The sequence below is a fragment of the Montipora capricornis genome, chromosome 3 (assembly GCF_036669925.1).
Source record: "Montipora capricornis isolate CH-2021 chromosome 3, ASM3666992v2, whole genome shotgun sequence".
Classification (NCBI taxonomy): Eukaryota; Metazoa; Cnidaria; class Anthozoa; order Scleractinia; family Acroporidae; genus Montipora; species Montipora capricornis.
The window spans coordinates 21,806,826-21,826,825 of NC_090885.1; the positions used below are offsets into that span (position 1 = coordinate 21,806,826).

The 20,000-nt window shown below is 39.1% G+C and overlaps 2 protein-coding genes across 3 annotated transcripts; one reads left to right on the forward strand and one right to left on the reverse strand.

Moving 5' to 3' along the window:
- Positions 1-6,309: 6,309 nt before the first annotated feature.
- LOC138042551 (monocarboxylate transporter 12-like) lies at positions 6,310-12,710 on the forward strand. Of its 2 annotated transcripts, XM_068888478.1 has the most exons (5): positions 6,312-6,388; positions 6,544-6,574; positions 9,544-10,139; positions 11,768-12,137; positions 12,456-12,710. In XM_068888478.1, the coding sequence occupies exons 3-5, from the start codon at positions 9,564-9,566 to the stop codon at positions 12,635-12,637; spliced, it is 1,128 nt and encodes a 375-aa protein (XP_068744579.1). In that variant the 5' UTR covers positions 6,312-6,388; positions 6,544-6,574; positions 9,544-9,563; the 3' UTR covers positions 12,638-12,710. The 2 variants fall into 2 exon arrangements, with proteins under 2 accessions (XP_068744578.1, XP_068744579.1); XM_068888477.1 differs by having other exon boundaries at positions 6,310-6,574.
- Positions 12,711-16,573: 3,863 nt separating this feature from the next.
- Positions 16,574-18,246, reverse strand: LOC138042552 (melatonin receptor type 1B-like). The gene has a single exon (XM_068888479.1). The coding sequence runs from the start codon at positions 18,136-18,138 to the stop codon at positions 17,095-17,097; it is 1,044 nt and encodes a 347-aa protein (XP_068744580.1). The 5' UTR covers positions 18,139-18,246; the 3' UTR covers positions 16,574-17,094.
- Positions 18,247-20,000: the final 1,754 nt, after the last annotated feature.

The following is a 20,000-nucleotide window of genomic DNA, read 5'->3' on the forward strand; positions in this document are numbered from 1 at the left end:
TTTCCTTTGTATTTTAGTTGGACCGTGTCTGTGTCGAGCGCCTGTTTTGCCTCGAGTTTCTTTCCCTGAAGATCAAATTGAGTTGACTTTAATATTAAAAAAGCCCAAAACGTGCTGAACCAACACATGGTTTTCGGAAGTCGCAAACTCACCGTGTTATCTTCTTGTGTCGTCTATTCTTTCGTCTTCCTTGATGTCAGACATCACGAACGGATTCGAAATAAGCTTTAAACAACCCAGCGCATAACTCGTAGACTACTTTGCGATAGAGAAAATGAATGCTCTGCAAAACTCCTTATAAATATGCAATTTTCTATAAGTGGTTTGCAAACCATCTCTAGAGACACAAATAACAATGTTGCAATGAAGAATTGCTGGTGGACGAACAAAAGGAGCTAATGAGAGAACTTTTCTTTTTGTCCACCAACAGCGTGGCGATGACGTCACGTGAAAACCACCCATAGGCAATTCCGAAGGGAACAGCTTTAATCATGTAAATTCAGTGGGCGTTGCGCAGACTTTGCTTGCGGTCACACTTGAGAGAAACACAGTGTAACACTAGTGTTGACAGTACTCTAGTGTCAACGCACTGGTGTTGAATACCTAAGGGAACACTGAACAATAGAACTTGATTTAACGCTAGTCTGAGTGTTAAAGCCGCAACCATTATCCTTTTTCTCAATACCTTTCATACAAATAGAAAATACATACACTATTCGATCATTATGAGGGACAACAGCCCTTATGCGCGATAACGTCTGACTACCTAATTTCACCAGCAAGCCTCGACTTGTAAATTTTAACATGAGCTAAATGCCAAAGGAGCAAACCTCTAAAGAAAATCCACCTGAGGACAATATTTCATGTCCAGATAATGAGAATAACTTTGTGCAAATGAGGCTTGGTGGTGAATTTTGAGCATATTTCGTTATCATGTATAAGGCCTATTGTCACCCACAAATTATTGGATTGTAACGAATGCCAATAAGGGAATAACAGGACTTTTTTCGGGAATATTGTTTATTTGCGCCCGCGTAGTGTCATTTGCGGCCCGTAACACTACAAGGGTGCAAATAAACAGCTTCCCGAAAAACGTCATGTCATTATCATTATTATCAATAAACAAGGCCAAATGATATCAAGAAAGCAAGTTTTAATAATACAAGCTAAGTGAAGGGGGTACCCAACGAATCTGTTCCTCACATTATCTGTTCCCCAGAGGAATCTTGCTGGCTGGCAAAAATACAGGTGTTTCGATGAGCTGGCTGGGAAATTTTATTGATAGAGGTTTTGCCTGGGAATTACTGACTTTTTCTAGCATTTCAACCCGAGCTGGCTGTAGACTGAAGACTGAGGACGACTAAAAAATAAATAAATAAATAAATACAAAATAATAAAGAGAACCCCTTCCCTCTCCCAGAGAGTAGTCACAAACATACGACGGCTGGTCAGAGTGATTGCGCTTGCGGAAAAAACCTGTTTTGTCCCGGTTTTGTCGCTTTTGTTCGGTCGTTTTGGATCGAGGGATTTGAAAGCGCACGGAATTCCAGGCTGGGAAATAAATTTGATCAGCTGGCTGGGAAACCAACCAATTTTATCTATCTAGCTGGCTGGGAAATTTCTTGTGTGTCTTGCTGGGAAAAAGGAACAGATAATGTTTTCCCGGCAACACTGAAAAACACCTGAAAATGCCTTAATAACATTTATTTTCATTAACTGGGGTATAATAATACATTTTACAACAAATTTGTCGTTGGGGGCCCTTGTATATTGATAATAATAACCCTTTTCACGGTGAGTTTTTCTCATTTGCATTACAATATAATCTAGTATGTGAGGCAATTTCGGGCTATTTTGTAGTTTTAACCCGAAATTGCCTCGCATCCACGTTAGATTACATTGTAATGCAAATAAGAAAAACTAACCGTGAAAAGGGCTATTGTAACCCACAAATTATTGGAGGCGGGCAGTGAGAATAACAAAAATTATTGTCGTCCATTACAAACCAATAAATTGTGGGTTACAATTCTTGGTTTTCATCCACGTGATGAGACGGCCATGTTGGTGTACAAAACAATAGAAAATGGCCTCACAAGTTTTTCATAAGAATAGAATCAAATTCCCAAAAAGCATTTTACTGCATTGTTCTGTACGTGTTCTTCAGATTTTTGTGGCGTCAGCGTGACCAAATCTGTGAAATTAACTGCTAATTTTCTCGCGTTCCCTTCGGTAAATTTCTTTGAAAATTGGCTGAGTTCTAATTAACCACATACAGTTCCTATAAAATACCCTATATTTGTTAAAATCTGTCAGAGCTAATCAAATATATTAAGACAAATTACATAATAGTGGCAAAATCGTCTAAAAGACCTTTCATTTTTAGCACTTCAAAGTATCAGGCAATATCATTTCCATAATGTTGCAAAGAATATTAAAAAAAATCACCGACGTAAAGTATAAATATTAGGGAATTTGAGCTAAAATAGGAATACATACGTCTGCCTGATGTTGCCATGGTAACGGCCTTAATCCAAAAATTGACACTCAAAAAGTAAGCCTTATTATATGTTCTTATATCGGGACTTATACTGGTGAATATCTACAGGGAAAATTTTAAGAGAAATTAACTGGGTTTCCTTTTGCCCTGTAGTGAGGGTATTCGCAAATACTCTGGGGAGCCACTTTGATTAATTAAATCTCTTTCGCTGCATAGCAATCAAGACAACATGCGATTGTATTCTCTAGTATTTTCATCTTCTAGAATAATTCCTAATGTCCGTGGAGTAATTTTGAGTAAATAGCAAATAAAAACCGTTCGTGTATTATGTGATTTATGGGCTTGAGTGATGTTTTGAAAGTTTATCGAGCCGTGAGGCAAGTGCAATAGTCCATTTTACAGTTGTGTGCTTAGTTACCTGGCCTATGAGTGAAAGTGAGGCTGGAGTTGACCTTGCAGTTTGATAGAAACCTCACTACTACTTACTAATTAGCATGACAACAACATCATTAACATAAGAAAAGATGGAGGTATGGTCAACATCAGCCTCACTTTCATTTAAAGGTCAGGTAACTAGGCACACAACTGTAAAGAGGTCTATTTGAGAACTTTCAAAAGATAATAAATGAACATAATTCATGGTGCATTGTCAGATATTTCAGCTTACAACCTATTAATGCAATCGTAAATGACCAATCAGAAATGGGATGATCTTTTGAGTATATAATAAACAAATAAATAAATATTGCATGTATGTATACGTAAAATATGAAGTTCGGGACTTGAGGAACTGGCCGCTTAATACAGGATCACTAAAAATACTGACTGGGTGTGGTCTTATCTCAATTTTAAAGGCGCACCATACAAAAACGCATCATGCAAGGAAACACTGGGACAATCAACACTCTTTCAAGCGATTAATACTTTAAACAAAATTGCCACTTTGTTAACGGTATAATATGTGAGCAAAAAATCAATTCATATTTTTCTTTGGATTTCAAAACTATGTTGACAAAACACTAAGTGACCCACGTTTTTAGCCTTGATTTCAAAAAGACACCTCTTTATTTTAACTTAATTTTCCTATTTAATGGTCCGCCATTACTAACATTATGTTCTTGAGAGAGCTGGATCGAGGAGAAAATGACGTCAAAGGCTCACTAGTTTAAGAATGCAATACGTGTGTACGCCGCAGAATTAATATGCAGCACGGGGGTTTTGGGCTTTCAGACTTTTAAACTCACGCTTTGCATATATAATAAGCTGCGTTCACACGCTGAAATTTTAAGCTAGTGCGCCTCTGACGTCACTTTTCCCTGGACCCAACCCTCTGAGGTCCAATCGGTCAGTTTTGAACGTGAGTAATGGCGGACCGTGAAAATCCAAAACTTACACTCAAAGTAAACGGCCTTTGGATAAAAATCAAAGCTCAAAATTTTGCAAGTAAGGTGTTAAACAAACACACTTTCAAAATCTGAAGGAAAAAAGGAAGTGTTTTTTTTTTTTATCACAGGGGCACTTTAAAGCATCGAAGTGAGTTAACAGAGGAGGAGGTTATGGTTTGGAAATCCCATGCGAGTATACGTTTGAAGGCGATTCATTATCCATCACATGACTGACAAACAAGCTAGTTTAAGAGTGAAGTATATTAAAAACGGACATTTTTTTTGCTCTCGTGATTTTGTACGACGGTCACTTCAGAACATTGCGGACATCTGGAAAGCGTTAATGATACTATGCGGCCGATTAACAGCTTACAATAGCTTTGTATGTGTTATTTCTTTGAAATGAGGATGGATCGCATTTTAAACACAATAAAATATTGCATAAAATGGTGGCCGCTTAAAACGGGTAAAAAATAATAACAAAGAAAGACAAATATAGGACTGCTACAGGGTGGCCGCGGCCACTTAATAGAAGTGGCCGCCTAATACAGGTAACAAATACAGCGTTTGTATGAGCAAAAAACCGGAACTTTGAAATCTGGCTACTTAACAGAGGGTGGCCGCTTAATAAAGGGCCGTTATATACAGGTTCCACTGTATATTATCGGTTGTCTCAAGATGTCATCACTTGAGAAGTGATAACAACGAGAACTGTACATCTTGAGTTAATAATAGTAAACTCTTTTGGCTTGGGTGTTGAACGACCTTGCAAGGCCAAGTTTGATGCTTTGGTTGAGTGGTAATGTCGTAATGATACACTGGCCACTTTGTGTGTATAGGCCTTTTGCATGACTGTGTCACTCCGGTCAAACCGGTTTAGGAAGCGCGCATCATATATTTGACAAAGCAAAGGTCAAAATCCAGCCTTCAGTACGAAAATCAATATGACGTCTAGAAGTGCGATCGAAGCTTGGCCTGGGTTTGACACTGTCTCCAAGCAGCAGCTTGCGAATACCGTACAATAAAGACTTGACACGATCTCTGCAGAGTCCTTTCTTTCTCGTAGAGTTAAAAAGGGCTCTGCTGACAGGGTGCTGCATTATGTGAATATTTAACAATTATTCCATGAGCGCGCGTTGGATATGAGATGATAGATAGCCAATAATTGTTTTATTAAAAACGCCCCCAAAATATAGAAAACTAGACTACAATAAAAATAAAAAGGCCCAAAAAATCACGCACATGCTTGCCGTGTTTGTCGATCATGGTATAATGGCTCATAACCCATGATGGCTTAGCCAATCAAAACTCTGGAATTGCATTATCCAATGATCCAGTTTTTAATAATACTCATTAGTCTAAACACACAGGTGATTATACAAAATCGCGCGCTCTCATTGGCTCGCTATCTCGGATTATCAGCAGATAATCATCTCGACGGACAAAATGGCTGCCAGTAGTCGTTTTGCCACTGTAAGTGAAGATGATTTCGCGTTGAAGTGTTTTTTTTTTCTCTTTTTTGAAATAATCACCTGTGTATTTATACTAAAACAATTATTCGCCTCAGGCTCAATATTCACCGATAATCACATCGCCTTCGGCGAATAATTTTTAAATACTAAACAACGTCACTTTCCTTCGTTAGTATATCTGTAGTTTTTAACTTGATTAATTTTATAAGAATAAAAGTTGGAAAGAGCTTGTAAGAAGAAAGGGACGAAAATATCAGGCTATGTTTATGTGAAAAAGTAGGTAAAGAGTTAAATAACACTCCTAATCAAGTCAACGTTATCCAGCGTTTACCTTACAATACTGTTTCCATGTACATCCGAGTGAAGAGCTCGCCGTCTGAAGACTCAGGAGGAGCTTTGAACAGCCGACCCGATAGTGAGTTGACCCGGTTAGCCTAGCCAAGGCATTTATCTGGGGGGAAAAAGTGTCATGTTTTGGTGGGGGACTCTATCTTCGAAAAAAAAGAAATCTTGCTAGGTGGATAAGCTTTCCAGGTGAGCTATAACTTTTCGTTCTTCGGGTAAACGGCATTTTTGTAGGAAAGAAATTTGACTCGCATAGCCTTGTTCGAGTTGGCGAATTGTTTCTCCATATCAACCGAGCCGTAGAATAAAATTAGAAATGAACAAGTCGTGAGACTTTAACTTCAAGAGATTCCCTGTTATTGAAGTATTAAAGCAAACACAAGATGTCATACCATTTTTCATTTTGCTTTTGGCTCAAATAAGGTAGAAATGATACCTTGGAGCACTTGGCGCTCAGCAATTTTCGCCTTCACCGGAAACTTTCCACTAAGAAACTAAAAGAAAAGTTAACATCAAATTATCAAAGCAGCGAATCAACACGTGATTTGACAGTCAACTTATAAACCACTTGAATTCTTAATTATATCGATATAGAAACATATTTAATGCAAGCGAGAGGAAAATGGCCAGAGACCATAACAAAAAGCTTTTGGTAAAGTACCAGGGTACCACGGACGATAGTGAGTCGTGTAAGTTGACCGAGCGAGATGAGTGCAAGCTACCGGGGCTTGAAATACAACCTGATAGCTTCAAATCATATATGGTTTGCCTTGCGGGAACATTTTGCAATGTCGTGTTAATGGGATATTGTTACAGCTTCGGTGTTCTATTCCCACCTCTACAGAGTTATTTTCAAGAGGACAAAGCAACTACGGGTGAGTCTTGGAAATAATAATAATTACTGCGAATTATGCCTATATCTTCGGACAATTATGTTACATCTCATCACAATTTTTTTCACTCTTTCTTCTAAGCTTCCTTCGTTAATTATTGTTATCATTTATTATTGTTATTAAACAAATAGAACAACTTACAGACTGTCCACCTGTCACAATTGTCAGCGTGAGGAAACAAGATTTTTCAGAACCCTGCATAAAAGAAAAAAAATGAGAAAGTGCAATCACGATTCAAATGACATTTTCCCCGAATTGTACCGTAGACAATACAGGATTGAAAGGACATATTGAAATTGCGGAGGAACCTAATGCCAAAAAACATCAAAAGATATATGAGAAATATTGCAGGGTATTAAATAAAAATATCGGGAACTATAGAAAGCCGGAATGAGAGAGGGCGAAGAGATAAACCACAAGTACTCCGAGCTTAATGAAAAATCTCAAAAATTGAAAAAGCCTTGGCCTACTAATTATGGCTGAAATTATTACAGTGTGAGGAAACTAATAAATTAGAGCGGATAGATTGTGAATTTCATTATATCTCTCTTAGATGATTGGCCAATTCAGCGGGTTGCATTCAACAGCACGACCTGCTAATAACATTTTCAAAGATCTCGTTCAGAAAGTTCGTGCCAAACAATGCGGCACTCGAACTCGGGCAGCGTTTACACGAACACAGTTTCACATCGGCACGTTTTCACTACTTCGAAACCGCGTCAAAATCGATGCGGTTTGGAAGTGTTTACACGGAACCAATTTCGCCAGAAAATCAAAGTCGTGATGGTATAGGCGAGCGCTGCACTACGTGCAAAAATTAACCATTTTGAATCGAAAAATGCAAATTTCGCGCTATAATAGTAACCGTATTCAAATCGATGCCGTTTCGCCGTTCACACGACAGATGAAGCCGTCTCGTTTTGAAAACGCTCCACTCTTGGTAGCGTTTTCAAATCCACCCGGTTTCGCCAACGGTCTCGTGTAAACAGAAGGCATAACCGCATCGAAAACGATGCGGTACGTTACGCGTTCGTGTAAACGCTGCCTCGGTTAGGAATAGGTGTTTCTATATGCGTGCGCAATCTGCTTGCGTGGTGAAATTTTGTAAGCTAGTAAGTAATGGTAATACGTCTGAGTGGAATCCAATCTGGTCTGTAATCATACGGCTAACAAGATCGGAATCCGATTTCTTAATCACCAGTACGATTACAGACCGAATTGGATGACACGAAGTCCTCTTACCAATTAATCATAAAAATTACCGTTTCCGAGAAATGAAGAAGAGCCTAGTTATGAAAAAAAGGGAAAATTTGCATTAAAAGACTGACAAAGGAGGCGTAAATTGTTTAATGTCCTTCTGAAAGAAAGAATGCCCCAATTTAGGGGTCTGTACACTGTTTCTACGGTGATTGAAACCACGGTTGTGATTAGTTGATTTAAACTACAACTTTGAATGTGATTGGCTTATTGAACTGTCCGATAACAAACTGGCCCGCGTTGCTCGAAGTGTGGTTAACGCTAACCAGCGTTAAATACCACGGAAGCCTATAGGTTTTGTTAAGGAATACCCCAAGAGTTTTAGGGCCGCGTGCAAGCTGGGCACTAGTATGGCCTGTAAAGCCGGAATCGCGCGACGTGTTTTTCTGATTTTTGTGACGTCAGCGTGACCAAATCTGTAAAATTGACAGCTAATTTTCTCGCGTTCCCTACGGTAATTTTTTCAAAAATTGGTTCAGTTCTAACCACATACAGTTCCTATCAAATGACCTATAGTTGTGAAAATCTGTCAGAGCTAATCGAATATATTAAGAAAAATGACAAATTACAGAATATTGGCAAAACCATCTGAACGACCTCGACTTTTTACCACTTCAAAATGTCAGGCAATACCATAATCTGGCAAGGAATAAAGTAGAATTCACCGAAGGAAACTATAAATATTAAGGAATTTAGGCCAAATACAAGAATATATCTGCCTGTCGTTAGATGTGATGTTGCCATGGTAACGGCGATAATCCAAAAATTGAAACCCAAAAAATATTAAGCCTTATTATATCGGTACCTATACTGGTAAAATTCTACAGGGAAATTTTAAGAGAAATTAACTAGGTTTCTTTTTGTAACTCGTGCCCTGTAGTGAGGGTATTCGCAAATATTCTAGGGAGACACCTAAACCAAAGGTTAGCTCTAACCAGGCTTCCAGCAACCGCCCCGTGTCCGATAACAACTTGGCAAGTGAATAACCAATCACAATCCAGGAAATTGCAATTTTTATGATTAATTTATTTATGGTGCAATATTCTTAATTCTTTCGGTGCGTAATGAAAATACCAAAGTATATGTGCCCTGGGGAAATTAAGGATTAATTTCAAGCGTCTTTTTAAAGTTTTCACAAAAGTGGAAAAATTTGAAAAGACGCATGAAATTAGTCCTTAAATGCACGAGGGCACATTGCGATTACATGTTTATCACATAAAGGGCAAAAGTATTGAAGGAAACCCGTCCAATGCCGCGACAAATGACAATCAACTTAACACGCTTTCATTCGGTTAGACTTCAATTCAATAAATCGTTGCTGCGAACAGAAATAGCGCTTAAAATGTATTTTATCTGTGGACATTTGCAAAAAGCAGTTTAATCGGAGTTAGAACCTAGAAGATTCTTTTGTAAATGTAACTCAGTTCGCTTGATCAGAAAAAGCAACCGTTAACCAATCAGGATCAAGTAATCCCCAAAAGTGCCCTCGCGATTATAATTAAGGAAAAAATGTCCTCCGTCTCAGCCAATCAGCATTCAGTAATTATGTTTCGGCATATGTGATAAACCTAATTAACAGCAAAAGCAGAAACAGGAAAAACAAAGAGGACGAAAATGATCTAATTATCTTCCTAAGATCGTAACGGTGGCTGCTGTTTTCCCTGTTTTCTTTTTCTTTTCTTTTTTTTCTACAGCCTGGGTTGGATCATTGCACATGTCAATTAGCAGTCTGCTTGGACCAGTAGCTGCTAATCTTTGTGATAGCTATGGATGTCGCCTTACTGCTATATTTGGCGGAGTTACTTGTGTTCTGGGTCTCCTTTTAACCTCACAAGCTCCGAACATCTTCTGTATGTACTTAACTTACAGCGTCATCGTAGGTTTTGGAACGTGTTGTGTCTACACCGCCAGCTTCGTTGTCGTTCCTCGATATTTCTTGAAAAGGCGCGCTCTGGCCACAGGTATTGTAAGCTGTGGACCTGCAGGGGGAGCGCTCGTAATGGGTCCACTTCTACAGTTGTTACTGGATACCACAGGTTGGAGAAACACGTTCATAGCCATGGCTGGGATGGCTTCAGTGATCTGCCTGCTAGCTTTAGTTTATGATAGGCGCACGGCTCAAGAGATTTCAACTTCGGAGGAGTTAGTGAATACTGAAACACGCGATATAGTGATGGGTAAAAAGCAATCGACTTGGTGCAGAGACATTTTCACAAACCCAACCCTCGTTACTTGGACAGTCTGCTGTGGAGTGGCATTCTTGGGTTTGTACAACCCACAAGTTTTGTTGGTGAGTCCCTACTTGCTAGCGTGACTGAAGATAACTAAGGAACCAGTCAACGGCAGGGAGAACAACATCCTGAAGCTTATCAATGAGAATACATGATGGTTTTTACCGTCGAAAGCTTTGCTCATATCTAGCAAAACAACGGCGGCTAACTGTTTCCTATCTATAGACTCTAGGATAGCATCAGTTGTTTGTATTATAGATGATTCCGTAGAGTTCCACTTCTCAAGTTATTTCCACATTGCTTGGGCGTCAGGCGTTGATTTATTTAGTAGATGTTAACTGGTCGTGGGCGACTCTTTCACAGATCTTTGAAAGCACAGGCAATAGCGAAATAGGTCTAATATTGCTAGGAACTTCATGGTCGCCATCTTTCGGGATTGGTATCACCATTAAAGTCTACCAAGCAATAGGAAAGTGCGAAAAATGGAAAAGAGCATTGATAATAGATGTAATTGAAGGCAAGGTGGCAGGGAGACTGTCTTTTATGCTTTTATGACGCGAGGGTCGACGAAGGTAGAAGTGTGTTTTTCGCAGACAGGTCAGGAGCCCATCACCCGGAGCGTGCAACTTCCATACAGCGTCTGTGAAACGGCGTTTTCACAAGTAAGGTTATTTTTAGATACGCCTTTCCCGCGAATTAGTTTTCAAAAGCCAATCGGAAGCGGTGCATAATTAATAACAGTTTATTATTAATTATGCACCGCTTCTGATTGGCTTTTGAAAACTAATTCGCGGGAAAGGCGTACCTAAAAATAACCTTACTTGTGAAAACGCCGTTGCACGAAAATAGGTAAGTTGCACGCTCCGGGTGATGGGCTCCTGGACAGGTTTTTAATTTTCTCGGTTGTCCTTCTGCCATCGCTTGCAAAGAAGTTATTCAAATCATTAAGTCCTACCCAAAGTTCTCTGAGGAGCTGATTTCTTGGGAATACAACTACGAATTGCTTTCCATATAGCATTGGTGTTGTGACAAATTAGGGAACAAGGGAACAAAAACAATTTTAGGGATCAAAAAGGTGGGAACAAGTTTGAAAGTAATTTTCGGAACAAAGGAACACGTGCAAATTTTTAAAGGGAACAAGGACCAAACCCCCCCCCCCCCCCCCGCCTTCTGGGTGGGACTCATTGGAAATGTCTATTTGATAGGTGTGAACAATTTGTGAAAGAAAATAGTTTTATTCTTCCGCAGCTTATTAAAAGGGCTCAACACGAGCCACTTGAACCAATTTGAACGCAAAACGTGCTAGCAAGTTGTGATTGATTTCTCTTTTATTTCTGGCCCCAGTTGTTCAAACGATGGATAGCGCTATCCACCGAAAAAATCACTATCCAGAGGATAAACACTAGCAAAACCAATTGAGTTATCCAGTGGATGGTGATTTATTCGCCGGATAGCGCTATCCATCGTTTGAACAACTGGAGCCTGATTGGTTACGAATGTCGTGCGTGACATTTAAGTTAAATGAAAGAAATGTGCTAGGATTACTTCTATATCTTTCAACAATTAAGTTAGTCACCAAACACAGTAAAGCAATTAACGCCGAAACAGTGCATGTTGAAATATCTTTCGGAATTTAATTAATTTAACTAGTTACAACCTGTTTATTAAAATCACTTTTTTAACACAGGTAAAGTATGCTGAGCAGCAAGGACTATCAGCTGATAAATCTGCTATGTTCTTCTGTTACATGGGTCTCGCTTCAGCGGTAGCAAGAATTACTACTGGCCGAGTGTGCGACTTGAAATTCATCACTGCTCAAGCCATTACTCAGGGAGCTTTGTACATCATCAGTGGTGCAATGTGCCTGCTTCCTTTTGCTAGCACATATTACCAGCTTGTTGCCTACTCTTTGGTGTTCGGATTTTGTGACGGTTGCTATGGTTCCTCTATTAACTTTCAGGTCATTGGCTGCGTGAAAAGTCATTTCACTTCAAGGGCTTTCGGCCTCTGGCTCGGAGTCACGTCACCGAGTATGGCTGCAGGGCCACCCATTGCCGGTAAGCATTGAAATAATGCAAAATTGAGATAAATAAAGACCACTGAAAAAACCCCGTAGGATTGTTTTTGTTAAACGTAGCAGGGCCGAAGAGGTCGTGGTCAGTTAAAGAACCAATCAAATGTTCATAATTGTATACGTAGACTTCATCTCTTAATCCAACAAAAGCATGGCCGTCAAGTAGTATATGACCACTAAACCAACCTGACTATCCCGCGCTTTGAGCTATATTATAGTTTATTTCATTCGTCTTATCTTCCTTTTGAATAAGCCTGCGAGATAATGACCTTTGAGTGTATTTTCTTCCCATTCCTTGTAGGTTTTGTTGCTGATAGAATGGATTCCTACGCTCCTGCATTTTATATGTCAGCCGCTTTTGTCTTCGTTGCAGCTACAGTTCCCTGTTTCTTATGTTGTTTTAACTATCGAAATAACTCAAATATTCTACAGGTGGAACTTTTATCCATAGGGCACCTTTTAGAGAGAGAAACTGTTTTGTAAGACAGTAGCTGAAAATGATCTAAAACAAAAAATGAGACGAACTTTGGAATTAAAGCAGACAAATAGGAACCAAGCAGCGTAGCATCGATATTTTTTGTTGATATTATCATTTATTATATGGTTCTATATCACAGGGACTAGGAACTACCCAAATTCACGAATTTGATTGGCTGAAATCGAATGGATATTGACCGCGGTCCAGATTTTTCAATCTAGTCGACCGGCATCTAGACCAGTAATGTTTTAAGGTGAAAAAGTTGCAAACTAAAATGCAAAAATATTGAGTATTTTCTTCTACCAATAGTTTATTATGGAAGTGCCAAAAAGCATGATGTGAAAAAAAGGTAATGAGGACCAGCAAACTTTGGCAGAATTAAGTTCAGATCATCGCCACTCATCGCTGTTCGCAAGAAAAATATCACTTTGTACCCCCAAACCAGGTACATTTAACGAATGAAATCGTTCTTGTTTGCCTTATAATAAACATCTTATTAACCGAGCTTGGTCAGTCTGTATGGGAGAATCTAATGACCTTGGGCGTGTGCACAGACCTCACTGCGTTCGGTCTGTACACACGCCCGAGGTCATTAGATTCTCTGAACAGACCTCCAGCTCGGTTAATAACAGTTAAATAAGGTTGAAACCTTGAATACTGCATTTATTTACTGCTCGGATAAAAAATGGTACTCCACGTACCAAAAAAATTGATTCGCCTCGGATGGCAGCCTCTCTTTTGTCATATTTCAATCCCGTGCCATCAGGCTCTTTGGTCATCATCAGCGGGCTGTCGTCAGAACAGACTGAGATAATCGAAAAAAATTCGGTTAAGTTTTTGATTGCCTGTTACGTTACAACTTCAAAAGCGCCGATCTAGAAATCGTCTCAGTCTCTCCTGGCGACAACCCGCTAACTAAAGAGCCTGAGGACTCTGGGTACGAGATTGGCCACGTTTAATAAGAAGTACCGCATGCGCACTGGGTTCTCGTGTATACTATCTGCTTGTCAAAAACTTTAGCCAGGCTCCCGTTCCAGATTCACAGTAGCGTTTTTAACTGAGAAAGAGGTGTGTAAACGAGAAACAAGTACCACATTTTCTGGTTCCCGTCTTTTTTACCCGAGCAGTGCCAACAATTTCCCGTAGTGTAAATGGGCCTTTTAACGGGCTTCAAATTTTCCTTGTCAGTTCATATACTGTAAGACTGCGGCAAGTGTTTCCAAGCTGAAAGCTAAAACAAAAAATGCGGCGAATTTAAGTATTAAGGAGAACGAATAGTAAATAATTTGTAGATAATCGATAATTTTGTGCTTACACAAACGGTTAAGCACAGGGGCCCCCAAGTGAACGAAAATTAGTTTCAAAATGCATAATAGTACGCAGAAAAAACTTACACGAAAACGCTAATAAAACACTTCAAGTTGTAATTTTGCTGGGAAAAAAAGGTGTTCCGCACTCCCACGGTGATTATGAGCGAAATTCCAGCTCCCAGCTAGATAGTTAAGAGAACTCCCAATCAGCCGACTTTGTGGGACTGTTTCCCAGCCCTCAAAGAACCTCGTGAATCTAAACGACTCGCCAAATCGGTCAAAATAGGTTTCTTTCTTAACGTGCGATAACTTGAACCAGCGGTAACCTTCTTCTGTTCTCACCCAGTCAACACGGATTGAAATGCTAAAAAATATTGAAAGCTTCCTGAGCGAAAGAGCATGAAAATTAATAACTTGCTAGCCAGCTGAATTCCCAAACCGAACAGATACTTTGCGGAACACCTTCGTTGGGTGCTCCTGTAAGCAATATTTGCTGAGATGATGTAGGATAAACGTAGATAGTCCATCCAAAGCGAGATCGGAATAACAACGAATATCCACTAAACGGAACATGAAATGGTAAAAAGGTTAAGTCAAAATGGGAAAAGTCCAGCTATTCTTTGCAATATAGTAAAGGCGAAAATCAAATAATTCAGTCAAAGGGAAAATAGACTTCATTTCATTGTTCAAACAACACAATAGAATGTACGTTGCACAACCTAACATCAAATGGCCTTGTTTCCCGAAAAAGTTGGCTGACCCTTTTGAAAGACAAAAAAAAATTAAAATGCAAAGAAACAGTTTACAAAACATATTAAAAAGGGACATGATCGAGTTTTCACAAACCTAAAAAGACTAGGGAATGGTCAAGCAAAAGGTTTGCCAGTGAAATGTTATAAGAAATACATACGGACAGTTGTTTCAGCGAAATCTTTCGTTTGGCGCCAGTGAAAGATAGATGAATCAAGTACGCGGTAGCTTAAAGAGTACCCACGATAGGTAAAGAGTTGGTCGAGGCGCATTTCACAGTTGTTCTAGTTTCTTCAAAGTGCTCAACAAATTAATATTACAAAGCAGAATTTGATAGAGTCAATTTTCAGAATTTGATTGCAGTTATTTAACTTATTCATCTTGACAACAGCCAACAATTCACATTTTTAGTGCTGTCGCTACAAATGTCAGGAATAAAATATACAACTTCCCTTTTTAATAAGCCAAAATAAATATCCATAGAGATCCAGGCACAAACTGCTCAAAATGATGAGCAAATGTCATTGACAGTGCCTGGATATGTACCGCAAAAAAAAAAAAGAATTTACACGCACTTCTCCTCCCTGCCAACAAAATATCATTGTTCGTCGACAGCCGGAGTTTCACTGACTGCCTGTTATCTTTAGCCGATTCAAAGCGTCTCACCGCGATCTTGATTATTCATGATATGTCACTCGTCTCATGTAATAGTTGTTTATTTTGTTGAAAGTATTTGATTTTCCTGACATCTATTATTGTAAAAAGTAAATTTGCATCAACTAGCAAATTTCATTTTCTTCCGACATAGAACTGATCCGACAAAATGATTGTATTTTGCTCAATATTCTTCTTAGACCAAATAATCGATATAACCTCTCAAATAAAATGGGGTATTATTCAAAAGCTGCTATCAGCCAGGAAAACGGATTCTGGGCGAGGATTCATTCTTGTCCAATTTTGATTACTGCCACGGAGGTACAGACCGCTTATCAATGCAGGTTGCTCTTTGAACGTGTTACTTCCGTCCATGTACACTAAACGAAACGTTGCTGAAATTATTTTCTTTCAAAATGCTGTTCGTCTCTTTTTCAAAACGAGTCACAGTGGCTTTGAGAGAGGTCAGTAAAAAGAATTCTCATCATGGCTCTAAGACACTCTAACACTCATGTTAAAATCGTGACAAACTCTATAGTAATGATTTTTTAAAAAAGAGTTCGTAAGGGTCGAATTGTCAACGTGAAAAAAACTGGCTTACGTTTCCAGCGGTTAGCCCTTCGCAATCAGAGCGAATGTGGAGGATTTCAATGAGAAGAACATCTAGGCGTGCTAAGCTCTGATATTTCATTATGATGAAGTTGAATTCAATAATAATTATTTCAAATATAAATACGTGTTCAAAAGTAGACCACCCTGGCGATAGTGGCAGCAACCACTATATTGTAAGGATACTCAGATGGCGAAATTGACACTAACAGAAAACGACATATTTTTAAATTGTAATTTGACATATTTAGCCTTTTCAATCTTTGGAAATATACCAATAACCTGCGTTTGTCAAGTACCTCTCAAGGACATTTTCCTTTCGTGTAATAAATTATATTAAGTTCTTTACTTAGGGCGCTTTCCATTTGACCGGCTAATTCTACAACGCTTCAAATTAACACGCTTCGGAGATGATATATACTCCTCCGGAAGAATACGAGGGATTATCATGCAAGTTCGTTCAAATTGTTGCATTTTCTTTGCAAAGTGACGGGTCTGGGCGGCTAGGTCGGACAAAAGGGAAGCGCCATTGGACAAAATTACAAAAGAATCATAAAACGAAAAAAAAAACCCGATTCTTACCAAACTATCATGCAGTTCAAGTCAGCACGCCAAATATGCACTATGTTTTGTTTATTTGGGACACCTCTTGTTGTTTCATCATAAAATATATTCATTCAGGGGCACCCAACGAGGATATAGTTCAAAACCACTTAAACATAGCTCTGTTAACGTATTTTAGTAGATATAGGCATACTTTTATCCTCTAAAATGTTTTCATCTCTTCGGATTTCCAAGCTGAAAGTCTAGTGGTTCGAAAACTTTAGGAATCAAAACTTACTTTTTCGAAAAATTTAGCCAGGAAAAAGGCTCCCGAAAATTCTAGGTGACCTTTTTGAGGTAAAAATCCGTTAAAAATGGGCAATCATACAATTTTTTAGATGTTCGAAAATCCTAGGACAGGCAGGCAAGCAAGAAATTTTACAACAAAAAAAGTTACGAAAATTCTAGATCTCAAAGCGTCTTCCGAACAGATATTTTCCGGAAATTGATGTTGGGTGCCCCTGTTCATTGACTGCACCAATACTGAATTTGATAAAAGATCTCTAAATTAATATTGTTTCTAGTTTCTTGCTCGTTCAAACTAGTCTCAGTGAGAATTTGGTCAATTCTGGTTCGCCCTCTCCGGTGGTTCCACTGTGAGGCACTTCAAGGCTTGTAACGTTGCTTTTCCTTGAACACAGCGAGATACAATCATTGTAGAGGCGATATAGTTCCCTTCTAAAGGCCTGATTCCTTGTTCCATAGACTAAAGGGTTGCACATACTATTGGCATAACCTAGTAAAAGGGTGCCAATGTCAATGGCTCTTGGCAATGGGTTGGGATGATAAACATCAATAAACATCGTGATTGCAAACGGAGCCCAACACACCATAAAACAAACATCAACTATCAACAAAGTATTGGTTATTTGAACTTCTTCCGGCGACATAGTAAAGCGCTTTATTTTTCTTCCATTTTCTTGTTCTCTGCTCCAGTTATACGGTTTAAGATTGTCCTCTCTATGTTGTTCGACTCGCTGTCTTGATTGCCTCGTAAATTTTAAAATGTGAAAGTATGAGACAGACATGACTGTAAGGGGACCGAAGAAACATATCGTCAACATGAAATACATGTAATAAACGTCGGAAGGCCAGAATACAAAACAGTAGGATTTCCCAGGGATATAGCGATAATCTGCCCAGCCAAACAAAGGAGGGAGGGATATAAGCGAAGATAGCAACCACACAGTTGATCCGAACAGTACTGACTTCCGCTGAGTAAAAATTGTATGGTACGTTTTCCACCGCACCACGTAGTAATATCTGTTGATTGCGATCATAGCAAGTGACATGACGGATGAAACAAATGACAGCATTGTGGTGAATCCCAACAAATCGCAAGCGGTTTCTCCAAAGATCCATCTTTGCTCCATAATCGTCACAACTGTTACTGGCATGTTGAGCACAGAAACCAATAAATCAGCAAAAGCGAGATTAAGAAGATAGCCATTGGAGATCGTGCGCAGTTGTTTTCTTCTTAGGAAGACAACAAACATAAGCGCATTTCCCAAAACAGAAGCCATACAAATCGCCACAAGAAGTAAAGCTTCGATAAGGTTTGAAGTGGTTGTGGACGCCATTTCTTTGGCCGCAGCAATTGCGACGATTTACCAAATGCTTGAATTTCTACTTAATTATATGATAAAATTAAAATATTGCCACTGTGACCAAATTTGTGAAAATTAATATTAATGACAATACGCTCCGACCGATTTAACGACATTTAAGAACAAATTGAGATTTGTGTTTTGATAGGTTAATTGATGGTATATTTCTCATGTATTTAAGTTCTCCTTTTGATATTCCGTAATTTTTACATTGCTATGAACACGTCAGTTTCATATCTCCATAAAAGCTGTCACATTTACATTATGAAATACTGAAAAGAATCCAACATTAAAACACTTGTCGATCCAACGAGTATACAAAATAAGTAATGGTGAAGAATGAAGTTCGTAATATTAATCGAAACCGAGAAATTCCGGCTATGGGCCGATACAAACTTGCCGAGAATACTTAAGCGTCATGTAAATGAATTATGTCGTACAAAGACCTGATTTGAGGGTATAATGACAAAAGCTTTTATATGGGAATTTTCAAAGAATCAACCAAGACTTGTTTGTTCAAATGACGACGCGATTATGAATATTTGCAGTATTATTCAAATGTTACCTATCGTTAACTTCTAAGTGGTGAGTTTGATTTCGAAGTTAAGCTTCGATCGCGGATTTCCGTCAACCAAACAAATTAGGGAGTTTAAGAACCACGGCGTCTACGCCAACGACGACGCCACAAAACAATAATATCATTAGTTAAAAGAGCATAAATAATCGCGCTGCACATCAGCACGGAGTTTGGCAAGTACGTTTGCGGTCCTCTGTATAACGACGACGTAAAAATCACCGAATTTGAGGTTTTGACGACGGAGTAAGGACGCAACAGAGAATCTTTCATTCTCTCTCAAGGTTCGCTCTGAAACTACTCGGACCAATTCATTTTTAGGATATTTCGCCCATATTGTAGGACGTGAACGAGACTGAATAATCTCGAATGACTTGTGATAGAGCCAAGTTATATTTTGAGGTGACGTCAGTTTTCGTCGACTGTCGCCGTCGCAGATCTTAAAGTCCATAATAAACAAGGTTACGACGGTTTTTTCTGAACAGCACTTGACTGTGTAGTTTTTTCTTCAGTAACTTGAACACCATCAACACAAAACAAACCTAACTCTAGACCCTCCCCGGGAAGGGGATGGGGGGGGGGGGGGGGATTCTTCTAGAGTACCGGAAATCTGTGTTCGGATTTTAACACGATGGGAATGAAGGCGAGAAGAACCACGAGTTATTAAAATTGATCTTGCCTTTAACCTCGGTGTTATTCGATCTGACCACACTTGATCGGCTTAAGCTCTATGATTGACAACGCCTCTTGCCCCATGAAACGGCACACCTAAATACTTAACTATGACGGGCCTCGAGATAAAATCACATTATGCTTATGTCATAATGTAGGGCTGGCCTTTTTAGCGTCACACTTATCTTCTCCGGGATTCACAGTCCCGATTCGGTGAATGATAAAAACTGGTTAAAAAGAGACCGAAAATGGACAACTTTTGGTTTAAAAAGATAAAATATGTATATAACTTTATAAAACGTTTCGGTCTCTCGACCTTCGTAAGTTACAAAAAAGTCCGTAAACAACTTACAACTTAAATACGGAATCCAAACAAAAAACACAAAGAGGGGCCATTTAAACAATAAGTAATAATTTCCCAAGAGCCAAGAGCCTTTGAATGACCCAGCTTGTATAACAGAATCCCCAAAGGGGGCCCCTGAGCGCTGAAACAACCACCGTGATTAAAGGAGCACTGTCATGAGCTGCGCATGCTCGAGTTTGTTCGCTCTCGCGCTCTCGGAAAATTCTAGCCGCCATTATGGATTCA